A 13876-nucleotide genomic window follows, 5' to 3' on the forward strand; every position below is an offset into this window, starting at 1 on the left:
TAATGGGATTTAACTAATGCACTTTGAATTCATACCATTAATTAATTTTTCCTCACTTTCCCTCATAACTCCGCATAGACAGGATCTAAGTGACTACATATTCCTTTGCCTGTGTAAATCCAGTCACTTGACGGTATCTAGGTATTTTTCCAGTGCTGTAGTTTCACACAGGACTTTCTGCTTGTGCTCCAGCACCTAGTTACTTAAAAATACTAAATGGAGTGGCAAAATCTAAGCATACAGAAAGTAGGTGCTATCTTCCTTTTTCTCCTTGGATGGCACCTAGGAGTGGCTCTGCTAATTTGATGTTTGATACCATGATTTGTCTTAGTTTTTAGTGAGGCTGCTAGCTTCTTGTTGTCTTTGTAGTTTATAAAATAAATTATTTTTTTAAAAGGCAAAAAAAGCTTGGGGTTTCACCGTTATAGTATGTGTTAAGTGGTTTGAGTTAATATATTACAAAAATCTGTTGTTTAAAAAAGTTTAGCTCCTTGCCACAACTCTTTCCTCCTCATGTTTTTGATACTGGAATAACTCTTTTCTGAAGTGGTACTACAGAGGAGGCACAGAGGCTGTTCTTTGTTAAATGTTATATCAATCTAACCTGCAATCTCATATAATGAAATGGTGTAATCATCGTTTTCATTGCTGTGTGGTGTCAGTAGGGTGCTCTTTAACTGTCTGTTTTCATTACTGAAATTTGCGTTTCTCTAAGTACAGCCTTAATCAGATTTTCTCAGTTGATGAAACATGGACAGTACTTTATCTCTCCTGATCTCTTCCTGTGGTTCATGGAAACTTGGTGCAACTTGGTATGAAAGAAGATTTTTTTGTTAAGGCTGTTTAGGACTGTTCAGTGTCAGGCAGAGCCTGTGTTCTGTGGGCCTTCTGCATATGCCTTGTGTGTGTGCCTATCTGGTTCACATGGTTTGTCTTTACAGGCTAAATAAAATTGTTGATTTTGTGATAACAGCTTAGTGGTTTGTTGATGGAATATAACAGCAACTATGTGTGTATTGAAACTATGCTCTGAGGAGATCACAAATGTTAAATAATCTTTTTATGACTTACCAAGGTTTCACCATCAGGTTTTCACCTACACCTTTTTTGAAGATATTTTTTAGAGCAAAAATTGATGAAACTGTTCCAGTTATCTTTGTGTATGTGTAAACTAGTATCTGTGGTTTTGAAGAAAAATCATCTAAAAAGCAACCTTGTTTAGGCTGACTTCTCTTTTGTAGTTTGGTTACTGAATTGTTCACCTACATTTGCATAAGTCCAGAAACAACAAACTCTTATCAGAGCACTGGATATACTGAGCCTTTTTTGGTCCGTTTTTAAAGGTTGGGTTTTCCATGTTCTTTTGGCAAGGTTTAATCACAAATAATTTTTGCATATTTGACATTTTTGCTGCTTCTCCTTTTGCAGGTCCAATGATGCACCAGCAGCCTCCCTCCCAGCAATACAACATGCCACAGGCAGGTAGCCAGCATTACCAGGGGCAGCAGCCACCGATGGGAATGATGGGCCAAGTTAACCAAGGAAATCACATGATGGGGCAGAGACAGATTCCTCCATACAGGCCACCACAGCAAGGTAGGAATTCACTTCAGTATTTTTACACTGATTTTAAATAACCATGTTTAAAACCATTTTACATCACTTTCTTGCTTACACCAAATTTCTGTCAAGTAATTTGGTGTGACAGGCTTTGTTTGTACACTCTTTTTGTTATCCTTTTTAAGGGTGGTTCTTGCAGCGAGAGATTACTGCTGTCACCATGAAATGTGAAGACAAGTTTGTTTTCTTTTTCCTTTGGTTCTTTCTGAGATTATGCATTCTGAAATTATGCATCTCAGATATGCTGATGCAGAATTCTGTTTTGATATTTAAATGATAGGTACAGAAAAGGAACAGAGTACCTACTTGGTTCTGAATTCATTCAATTACAAACAAAGGAACAAAGTTCCACAGTATTGAGTCTCTTTTTTCTTTTTAGTCCTTTTCAACAAGGAATGATTTCATTTTTAACACCTTTAACACCTTGGTCTGTTATACACATATTCCTAAAATAAGCTCAAAACTTAAGTTTGATGTATATAGTCTCAGTCTAGTGCAGCCAAACAACTGTGTATTTGTATACGTAGATAGATACATTTACTTATTTTTTTAACTAAACCAGATTACATATGTTGTCTGTAATGCAACAGTATGGGTGGGGAATACATTTGAGAAATATTTCTCATACTAAATTCAGAAATTAGCAGGCTTTATAATAGAGAAAACAAGTTATTTACGTATTGACTGGTTGTGGTTTTTCAGGCCCACCACAGCAGTACTCAGGCCAGGAAGACTATTATGGGGACCAATACAGTCATGGTGGACAAGGTCCTCCAGAAGGCATGAACCAGCAATATTACCCTGATGGTAATCTCTCATAAATGTTAACTTTCCCATTTTCTATACCTGCCCAATACTAATGTAGTCATATGCCCAAAATTAGGGGATGAGGCAAGAATAGTAATTGGATATCATACCTCACATTTACAAAACCTTCCAAATTCAGAATTGTTACTACAGTTTAAGTTACTATGACAAATTTACAACTTAAAGCATGTAATTTGTATTATTCCCATTTGAAACTCTTAACAGTTTTAGTATTTCAAAATGAATGGAAATAATTGGTTTCTCTAAAAGAATGGAGAGTTCCTTAGCATATCTAGTATAATTGAGATGAATTTAAACAGTCATAACTTTATTATCAATAAGAGAGGGGGCGATATCCTTTTATTAAAAATTTTACTGAACTGAAAAAACTTGCTAAAAGGATGTGGTTTTTTTCTGTAAAGACTCTATTTTTTTAAACTTAGTGTTTAGTTTTCATGTAAGTCGCACAAATGTGTTATTGCTGACATGGTATGGGCTTTCAGTTTAACATTTATATAGGAATAAAATGGTCCCTGCCCTGAGGATATTGGAAATGTGAATCCTCTTTAGATGTCCCCTCAGTGCTTTCAAGACAAGACTGAAACTTTGAATTTCATAAATTTGTCCTCCTGCCTCTTGGAATATGGAGTGCTGAAGGCTATTGAATTGTCTTATAAGTTAGAGAAGTTGAAATTAACTTGTTTTCAGGCTGAGCAGAGACTGGGAGACCAAAGATGCTGACTCCTGACTACTGTGATAACCATGTGTGCAACTTAATGGTATCTTATGAAGTTCAAGAAATGGGGTAGATGTTAATGTTTGAAAAAATGTATACCAAGCAAAGCTGTGTAATTGCCAAAGCAACTACTCATTGCAAATAAAGGGATACCAGTCAGTTGTTTGAATTTAATTTCTATTAAATTGATTTTAAGATACATCAAGCCACATCTGTATAAGCTTACATGTGTTAGTTTCTGGAGATGTATGTGCAGAGTTATTTTACAAGTTGCATTAACTGGTAATTATTCAGCTTTCATTTTGGAACATTTATGTACACACATGAACACTAAACTGTTACAGGCAATTTACTCTAGTAAGGGCAGTTTGATGTTACCATCAACAGCTCTCTGGCAGCACAGATTACTTCTAAGATCTATTCCTTGTAAAGAGTCATCTTTATCATTACCTCATTATTACTCTTATGTAGAATACAAAGAGCATATGTTTTAAGGCTTGTTTTAATGGTTATGTATGTATGTAAGATTCAGTCAATGATGTATTGTACAGTTGCAGACCTGATAACAAAATCACTGAGTTTTAGAACTGTTTCCTCCTTTCCTTACTTTTATTTAAAAATTTTATTCCAAATTTCTATGTTTTAATTTTGAACGTAAACAAAATTTTGGCACGTATTCTTGACCAAGTTAGCAACCAGATATATTTTGATCATCTGTAAGACAAAATATATGTGTGCTAAAACCAACAACAGGTGGGGTGCTTACTGCATATATTGGTTTCTTAATCCGAGATGCCTGTAGTCTCTGAATAGAAAGGTTTGTTTATAATGAATCTGCTCAGGACTGGAATGTAAGAGGAAAAGTTTTCTTAAGACCTTACATAGGAATTCTGTTTGTAGGGAAAACCTTGAGAGTGTTATATTTCTGTCATTTAAAAACAGAATTTAATGTAGATGATGGTTCATAACGTCATTGAACTTTATTTGTTACATTTCACACTGCTTTTAGCATATGCTTTTGAATTGGAGATCAGCAGAACAGGTGTTAGACAAAGTATGATAATTGCTTTCTTTGTTCATTCTAATTTAATTCAGGTTATTTACATGTGAAAGGCCTAAATGCTTTCATTTTTTTTTGAGTGAAAGATGAAGTACTTCCCCCCCCACTCCCCCAACAAGGATTATCAGAAGGTTAAGACCATCCCTTGCTGTGATGTTTCTAGAACTACTGCATTAAGCCTTTTTTTTCCCCTGTCACATGTTAATTCAATATGAAAGGAAATCATATTAATAAGTCTTTGGCTAATACAATTGAAAATTCTTTTTCATGTATATCCAGTTGAAATTTTTTTTTCATTTTTCTGAGAAATGAAATATTTTTAGGGTTTTCACTCAGAGGCCATTAACGTTTCTTCCTGTCTCTTGTCGAATTGATGTAGGTCATAATGATTACGGTTATCAGCAACCGTCGTATCCTGAACAAGGCTACGATAGGCCTTATGAGGATTCCTCACAACATTACTACGAAGGAGGTATCTATATACCTTCACACACATACGCACAGACATTCCCTTTCCTCCCCCACCCTCAACGGGAACAGAAATTCTTGCACAACACAACTTATACCCATGCAAAGCTCTTGTAGAATACTAGTTGCTGGCTGTCTTGGAAATGGCAGGGAACTTGAAGCCTTCAGAATAATTTCTTGCAAACACCTAAAATATATAACCACAACTTGCCATTCTAACAACAGTAAAATGACTAAAACACTCTAGAGATTTTTTTTTTTACGTCAATGGAAATTTTTATTTAAACGTAAATTTGTTGGTTCAGTTGTATATCTTTTTGTGTGTGTATATATATTTTGTATAATTATAGTGCCGTTAGGAAACAGCTTGCTGATCTTGTGTAGCTAGTCTGTGCTCTTGTAGCTGTCCTTAATTTTGTCTTTTTTTTTTTATTTTATTTAGCATAGTCATGATCTTATGACTGTGATGTTCCAGTAAATGTAATGCTCGTTTGGCAGAGATGCTGAAAATGCTGCAGTTCAACTTTGCAAAATTGGCTTTAACTGCAGTTTGTTTGGCCGAGTTCCTTCTGTTTGGTTTGAGTTTTCTTTGTTTTGTTCAGTTTTTGAAATCAAGATTGCATTTTCATTTTGTTCTTGTGTTGTTGGCTGTGCATCTTAGAAGGAAAAGAAAATAAAATAGGTGTCTTTATGAGTTTCTGCTTTCTTGCAATGATCTTACAGGAAACTCGCAATACGGTCAGCAGCAAGATGCATATCAAGGACCACCCCAACAGCAGGGTTATCCACCACAACAGCAGCAATATCCCGGCCAACAAGGCTATCCAGGACAACAGCAGGGTTATGGTAAGAGCCTGAGGACACAGACAGCTGTCGCAGAAAGGACTAAGAGAGACAGACCCTTGTTGTGTGTTATTCCATCCCTGTTTGACTGTGTCCAGAGGCCAGGCCTGCACAGAACAGCTCTGTGCCTGCAATTTCACTGGGCCAAAACAAGAAAATGTGGAGGGTGGCATCTTTTGGGTATTAGATCTGTTGGCAGTCTAGGAGAGTGTGGTAGCACAGAAAACCAAGGGTGACTAAACAGCCTTATAATGGGTGTCTGTAATTTAGAAGGACCCAGAAAGATTCTGCTCTTTTCTGTTTTCTGTAGGTGAACACACTCACAAAGATGGCAACCCCGTTCATCTCTTGATTTGCCAATTAAGACAGTCTTTTAAAAACTAGTCTAAAACTTCATTCAACATATATGAATCATTCTTTTCAAATTCTTGTGCTGATCAGTAGAGAAATGACTGTAAGCATTGATAATGCAGCTTTAAAGAGACTGTGCCTTACAAATTTGCGCTAGTAGTCCAAACCTTCTGACACACAGCAGGAATGAGAAATGAGAATGAAAAATCCTCTGCCACAAGTCCCTGGATTCAAGGAAAACCTCCCAAAAAGGAAACTTAAAGTAGTAGTATGTAATTTTTGTGCATTAATTCTAAAAAACTTTGTGTCAGAAGAGCATACTGAAATGACTGCTCTTTAAGTTCTACCTGCTTGCATACTGTAAAGCCATACATATTTATCACAGAAGAAGGAAGCTCTGAAATTCCATGTATTCTAGCTTTTAGCTTTTTTGCAGGCTTAAATGCTAAAGCTTTCAGCATTGTGTGTATGTGAGGAAATGCATGGGTAATTTGCCATGTAGATAAATGCCAGATTCACATGAAATCCAGTTATGTTGAGACAGAGTTAAGTTTTAAGAGGATCCACTGACATTTACCAAGTGTTCTACTTCTGGAGGTTATGGATGAATTGATAGTTCTAAGGTAATACTTGTACCTACATTCTACTAAACGTAATATAGGAACAGACTGAAGATCAGAGTGGAGGTCCATGTTGATCGCTTCTCTGAACTTTGTAAGTAAAGAAATAAAATCTGATTTATTCTGAAAGTTTAGGTTAAGAAATACAAGAAGAAAAGGGATTAGGAAATCTTTTGGAGCCACTTACCCAACATAATTCGTAAAACAGAATAACATACTTTTCAATTTCTGGTTTCTAACAGAAATTGTTATTGAAGTTCCATTTTTTTCTTTGAAATGTCAGTGAATATATAGAATTCAGCAATAAAGAATTACCATGAATAAATAAACCCATGTTCATTTGTCAGATGAACACAGCACTTCTAAGATGTCGTATTCTTGCTCAATTTAATACTTAATTGCTTTCTAATCTGCAAAAATAAATCAATCTCTCAGTCATTACTATCAATCTTTAAGGTTTTGTTTTCACTGTGGAAGACTGAAACTGCATAGTTCAAGGGAATTTGAGGCCTGAGGAGAATGGTAATAGCTTATAGAGCTTTTCTTCTCCAGGTCATCTTTTTACTGTCTTACAGATCAAGCATTACTGAAGGAGTTACCAGCTGATGTCATCTTAATGTCCAATGCCTGTAGCTAAAAGTAGCTCTCTGTAGCACTGAATCACAGTTGCTAAAACACATCTGTTTCGTCTGAGGGGAGGGAAAAAAAGGGTTGGTTTGTTTTAAAGAAAGCACTTCTGAAGAGCTGCAAATCTTCAGCTCTGAAAAACAGAGACCCCGTTTTTAAGCGGTGGTCCACTGCAAAGGATTCCTAGGGAGTGCCACTGCAATACAGAGTACTCCATCTCTCCCAGTGCTGGGGGGGATGAGGATAATTTTGTTTGGAACATGGCTGCACTGCCTGATGCCGGTAACGTGCAGCTTCCAGTGGTAGACAAGTCAAGTCCCTGTGAATAGTAACAGAGAGTTGTACTTGCAAAAGAATGACTTCTTTAATAGACGAAAAAAGACTGGAGTCAAAGTTCTGGGGTTTTTCCTAGCCATTTTCTGGGAAGTTAATATTACCAGAGGAGTATGGAATAGAGGGTGCTTTTTTCCATCTCACAATAGTTTTCACTGCTTGTCACATCTCAAATTTTTTACACGTGTAACTTGCTTGCCTGACACCCCATCCATGATTGCCTGCTGTGGTGTGAGACTTCACTTTCTGGCAGCACAGTACTGCTGGTCTCTTCAAAAGGTCCAAATGTTAAACATAGCTGATCATCTGCTGCTCCTGGCATTAGAAAATTCTGGAACTGAAGGAGCATACATCAGGAGACTGCCTTCCTAAATCCTGGAAAGGGCTCATGTTTATAGTTTCTTGCCTTGTTCTTCTCTGTCCTGTGACCTTGTATGTGGAACTACATGCATTGATATAAAATAATGAATATATAAATAAAAGTAAATGTTTCTGTGGTTGGAGCACAGGCCCTGCTTTCCAGGGGGACAGGGGGGCTGCTCAAAACACCTAATTGCACAGTAGTAATATTTAACCCTGGTTAGCTGTAAAAATCAGTGCTTTTACTCTTCTCTTCTTTCCAACATCTTAAGCAGTCTTCTTTTTTCTTTTTTTTTTTTCATTTAACGATCCCCAGGCCCCTCTCAGGGTGGTCCAGGGCCTCAGTATCCCAATTATCCACAAGGACAAGGACAGCAGTATGGGGGATACAGACCCACACAGCCTGGGCCACCACAGCCACCACAGCAGAGGCCTTATGGATATGACCAGGTATTCTTTTGTTTGATGAGAAAGTTGTGATTCTTATACACTCAGTTGATAACCTTAGACTCTGGACATTTAAACTAAGGAATTTGAGGACATGGTCTTTCAGGTATGTACATACAATTCTCATGGAGTTCATTTCTTGGTGAGTTACCAAGAATCATTTGTAAGGAATTGTGGTAAGTCACTCTCCGAGTTTGCTGAGTTTTAATGCAATTTGGCACAGTGAGGGCTTCCCAGCAGTATTTTTGGACCTTAAAAATTAAGGTGATGTGTTTCATAGCCTGATGGTGAATGACTAATATGAAAGATGAGGCCTCTAAATCTCATGGTGAATCATTTTTCATTACTGCTTTGCAATAGAAATGGTTGAATTTATTTTCCACAGACACAAATCCTAATCCTAATCTTTCTCTTCAGTTGCAAAAGCACCTCAGGCGTGCAGCTGAAGTCCTTCAGCTGCAGAGTTTATGGGGAGACATGAAACCAGGTTTTGCAGTATAAGGGGGCAGTGAACATAAGAAAGAAGTGACCTGAAAATCAACTGCTTCATTCTTATCAGTGCTAAGACGAGTTTAAAACAAACAATTACCACCAAAACTTGAGGCCGGAGTTGTAGTGAAGCGCTCTTGTAAAAACAGATGTCTTAGAATTAAAGGATGAAACAGGTTTTTTTCCTTTAAAAGATACTAACATATAAAAATCCAAACTTTCCACTATGAATCATTCAGAAATGTCATTAAAATGTACACAGTTACTTTCCTTGGTATAAACAACATAAAGATTAACTAAATGATGAAGTTCTGATGTCTAAAAAAAATGCTGATATGTCAGTAGAAGGTAGGTAGAACTTTCAATAAAAACTTTTCTGAAGAGGTGAGAATTGCCCACGATTTTAAAGAACAGTTGGCTTTCTTTCTGCAGAAATCAGAAAAGACAAGGAAGAAGGAACAAACCCTTTCAGTATGGTAGTTCAGAGATGCAGTTTCTTTTAATTATTTAACAGATAAACCAAATGTTTATGCACTGACCCAGTAGCTTCCTCTGAAAACAATAACCTACAGGAAAATTTTTTCCTGTGGCTAGTATAGGGTCAAGGAAACTTAGTCACAGTTTGCCGGGTTTTTTCCAGCTTTCCTTGCAGTAGAAGTGGATAGACCTCTCTGTTGATAGGCTGTGCTCCTCCAGTTTGTGCAGTCTTAAGTTCCACTGGGAAACTCGATTATAGAAGAACTCTCATATTGGCCATTCCCATAGGTATTGCGCTGCTTAAATTCTCATCTGGCAGCTGTTGTGAAACTCTTCTTCGTGACTGATTGTTGTATTATAATGGTACATAACTGACATTGCAGCATCAAACTCAAATGTAAAATCCTGCCTTGTTGTGGTGGTACTTAACATGGAGTGGTGGCAGGATCACAGTTTGGAGCATGTTCACTTCCTAGCACAGTCCTTCTTTCCGCAAGCTTTGAACCCCATGGTGAAGGATCATGGCAAGCTTGTAGCATTGATGCTTTCACCTCTGCCCACCTCTGCAGTGCATGACATTCTGTTAAAAGAAATAGAGAATATCAATAAGGGTGGTAATTCTGTGTATCAGATCTATGGAATAATTGCTTCCCGTAGGATATGTGGACTAGTTCTTCGTGTTCACCGGGATGTGCCTTGGTTTTGAAATACATGTGCCATTATTCTGTAATGCTTGGTAGATTAATAATTTTAGGTATCTCTGTGTCATGGTTAGTTTCCTAAATTACTTTGAATTTAGGTGACCTTGACTTTTTGAAATAATTTTCAAAGTTTAAGTGGGAAGTAATCCCCATCTTTTATTTTTTGATGATGTTCTGCTAATTTCACAGCAGTCTATTGAATTTAAAGGTATACTCTTTTGATCAAATTAGGTTCCTGGCCCTAAATTCATGTCATTGGTCTTACTTCTACATTAAAGCATAAAGTATTTTTAGTGAGATGAAACTACACCAGTTCCTCATATCAGTGTATCATTTACTTTTATTTGTTTCCACCTTTTAACATGCAGTTTTATTTGGATGGTCTTCCAATTACAGCTTTTAATACTGGAAAATATGTCTTGTGGTCTGATTATGTATTTTGAATTTTTTTTTTTAGGGTCAATATGGAAATTATCAACAGTGAAAAAATACTCACATTCCGGTAGGCAAAATCTGTTAGCAGCCATATTGTCTCCTCAGCACTGTGGACATCTTCCCGAGATGAGAACCTCCCATTCCATCTAGATTTTGGAAAAATCTTGAGGCTGTTTTACGGTATACAGTCTTTATGGGTTAATTGTTAAAGACTGTAGATTCTCAGAAACTAGTTTCACATCTCTACTCTAGATGGCAATATTGGACAGAAAATCTGTGACATAACAATTTGCAGTGAGTTGAGAATTGTATGTCAAATAGACTGTTACAGACTGAGAGGTGCAAACAGCTTTGTATGTTTATGAAGGTTATGGGAATTTAATATTTTTTCCACAGATTTTTTTTGTAGGGGAAAAGGGGAAATGCACACTTTTTACAGCAGCAATATTTTGTATATTATGTTTTTCATGTGGTGAATATGCAAGACAGTACACTACTCGCTGGGCAGGATAACAAATCTACTGTTAAAAATGGGTTAGAGGCATGGTAAGTGCTTGATTGTATTAGTCTCGAAATGGTGTACAGTAAAGATAACAGTGAAAAAGATGGAGAGCATTCTATGTCACTGATGGGTTCACGTACAAAGATTGAGAATCCCAGTTATCTAAATGGGAACATAATTAAGGACAGTGTAATATAGTCTTGTGCAAAGATGAATTTTTTAAGCTTTCCAATTTTTCTGAGTGAAGCGGTTTTGTAAAAATTGTTTCTAACATAGTTTGACAATTTTCTGCAACATTTTTTGGGTAACAAGATAAACCTTTGGGTTTTATTTCTCAAGTGTTTTTGTCAGAGCTTTGCAAAAGCAAGCTGTAATCCTTCTTAATAATTGCAATAACAAAGAAAATGACAAGTGTTAATTTTACTTGGCTTGAATATGCAATGAACTTGAAAAAGAATATGGAGAACAGGACTGTATTGTATAAGTGTATTTTAACCTTTAGTTGAATAATTTGTATGTATCAAAATAGCCTAGAGGACTTTGTAAAACCTATCTAAACTTTTGTCGTGGTTTAGGAATGGTATTCCCCAATTTTAGTCTTCCCACTGACACGCTCCGAACCACGCGCTGCTCGCTTGCTCCCCACTCTCCTTCCCCTTCCCTTGTGGCAGGCTGGAGAGGAGAATTGGAGGCACAAAAGGTAGAGATCATGGCTTGGGAGAAAATTTACTGGAAGCAGCAATGAAATTTGAAAATGAAAGTAACAGCAGCAATGCCAGTGCCAGAGGGTGCAAGAAAGAGGCGAAGGATTCACATGCAGTTGATTGCTCACCATGCAGAGCCCGTTTCCACCCGAGGATCCACAGCCTGGAAGGGTCCCTGGAAGAGAAGGTGTCCCCTCCTGGCTACTGCAGAAATTAACCCCATCCTGGCCAGAACCAGGAGAGCTTTCCTGACTGGGAGTTAGTAACTTTAGAAAGGGGGCATTTTTGTTTGCGTCCATCTTTGTTACTGTTTTACATGAGACCAGGGGGATGCTTTGTAACATCAAGTATAAAATCTGTTGGTGAGGCAAATGCCAAATTTTGTTTTGAACTGCATTAATGCATACAGCGTTGCATGTGGGAGAGTGAGAAGGCAGCACCTTGATCAATAACAATAGTACACAAAAAAAATTGGTTTTGAAACTGAAGCCCTGCAACTGTGTATCAGATAAAGAAATGGATATTGTTTCTGCAGAAATATATGCATTCAAGAATCCCTGGCAATTTTTATGAATGGTAAAACTTAAAATTAACCAAGGAGTAAATAATATTTTGGTTCTTTCAGTTGGCAATCAGTGTTCAGGGGGAAGAAGAAAAGCTGATGTCCATAGCATATATGACATTATACATGAAAGACAAGATTTTCAATCTGTGCATTCTTTTTAAAGGGAAAACAGTTTTCTTAAAGTCAATAGAAACTACACATCAAGGTTTGAACAGATAAGGCATAAGGAACATTATTATGAATTAAAAGCTTGTAGGTTCTGTGCCAATTTTCCACCACTGTGTACTTCATTGCTATTTAAAACTGTACTCCATCAATTCTAACGGAAGAATAAATTATTTGTGATTTTAATTTTCTCATTTGTTTCTTTAAATTAGATCCCTATCACTCTGATGTCTCATCTGGAGACTCTGCTGTGGGTTTTGATTTTAAAGACGTTTGGCCAGAATAACCAAACCGTATTTGCAGTCTAGGACTTTATCAAAATTCTCTTGCCATAGCCAAGTTAATTAGAATTAACTGTTCAGTAATCAGCATGTTGTGTAGGTTGTTTGTTAAGAAATTCTTCCTCTGAAAATGAAGGTCCATGAGGCTATAATCAAGATGACTGAATTAGATAAATGAGTTGACGAGGCAAAAATGTGTTGAACCCAACCTGGTGTAGATATGTTATCTCATTTGAAATAAGCTCAACTGACATTAAGAAATAATTTGTCTTGCCAACCCATCTTCTGTTGTCTTATTCTCCTTTTTAATGGAAACTAAAATTGCAATTTTAATAAGCAGAATTTCCTCCAGGGTTTCCCTCCTAGAGACTACTGCATTTGCAAGGTTTAATTGTTTTATAACAGTCCTGTTTTGTAAAACTTTTTAATTGGTGGTGACAAAAATTACCTTATTCCTCTGATACTATGCCAAAAGAACAACTTGAGAGGAGCTAGCTCCATGCAAAAGTATTTCTACTAAAATTATGTATTAAAAAGGAACCTGTGTTCCCTAAACAAAAAAAGAAGCAGGAGTGTACGACAGGACCAGAAGGAAATGACAAGATACAAGATTCATTTTGGTAAGTCTTCCTTATTAAATGAAATTCAACTAATAGGAAACTAGTAAAAAAGGTGTTGCAGTTGGCATTTTACATTTAGAATATAGAAAATAAGAGGGGACTGACACAGCAAATCAAATACATGAGCAGAAATGATAAAAATGTTCAAAGAGTAAAGAGGAGGGGTTAATACATTCAGTGACTTTTAGTTATCATAGGGTTATGATTTTTGCCATTGTATTTTTCTCTCTTCAGACTGCTGTATTTCCTTTTCTGCTCTGTGAATGACTCGCAGAAGGGAGAAGCTGGCTCCCTGTTTCAATTGAAATTGACTTCACAATGTTGTAGCATAAGGAAGCAAACATGCTGCTTTATAGGCAGGGTAAACGTATCATTTTGCAAAAGACACTTCTGCTTTCATACCTGAATTACTCCAAAATGTGTAAGATAATTGATTTTTTTTTCTTTTTTTTGGAGAAAATGCATCTGATTGAAGAGGGGCAAGGACTTCAGTGCAGAAATACCATTGTATTTCTACAGTTCTCACCACAGAGGATGCTGAAAGACTACAGTGGGATTAAAAAAAAAAAACAACCACATTTGAGATTCAAGAAAAAAAGAGAAAGTATTTAAAACTACAAAATTAAGAGAAACTGTTACTTCAGCAGTCTAGGTGGAATTCTGCC

The 13876-nt window shown here is 36.7% G+C and overlaps 1 protein-coding gene across 4 annotated transcripts in view; it reads left to right on the forward strand.

Moving 5' to 3' along the window:
* SS18 (SS18 subunit of BAF chromatin remodeling complex) overlaps positions 1-12496 on the forward strand; it is a 49781-nt gene extending 37285 nt beyond the window's left edge. For 2 of the 4 annotated variants that reach the window (XM_042029479.1, XM_042029486.1), the window contains exons 6-11: positions 1429-1596; positions 2323-2427; positions 4603-4695; positions 5415-5537; positions 8142-8275; positions 10397-12496. In XM_042029479.1, the coding sequence (XP_041885413.1) occupies positions 1429-1596; positions 2323-2427; positions 4603-4695; positions 5415-5537; positions 8142-8275; positions 10397-10423 (650 nt within the window). In that variant the 3' untranslated portion in view covers positions 10424-12496. The remainder of the gene's footprint in view (positions 1-1428; positions 1597-2322; positions 2428-4602; positions 4696-5414; positions 5538-8141; positions 8276-10396) is intronic. The other 2 variants (XM_042029493.1, XM_042029503.1) reach the window with 2 other exon arrangements.
* Positions 12497-13876: the final 1380 nt, after the last annotated feature.

Source organism: Corvus kubaryi, unplaced genomic scaffold, assembly GCF_017639235.1.
Source record: "Corvus kubaryi isolate FWS band 111438036 unplaced genomic scaffold, C.kubaryi_AGA036_p1.0 132, whole genome shotgun sequence".
NCBI lineage: Eukaryota > Metazoa > Chordata > Aves > Passeriformes > Corvidae > Corvus > Corvus kubaryi.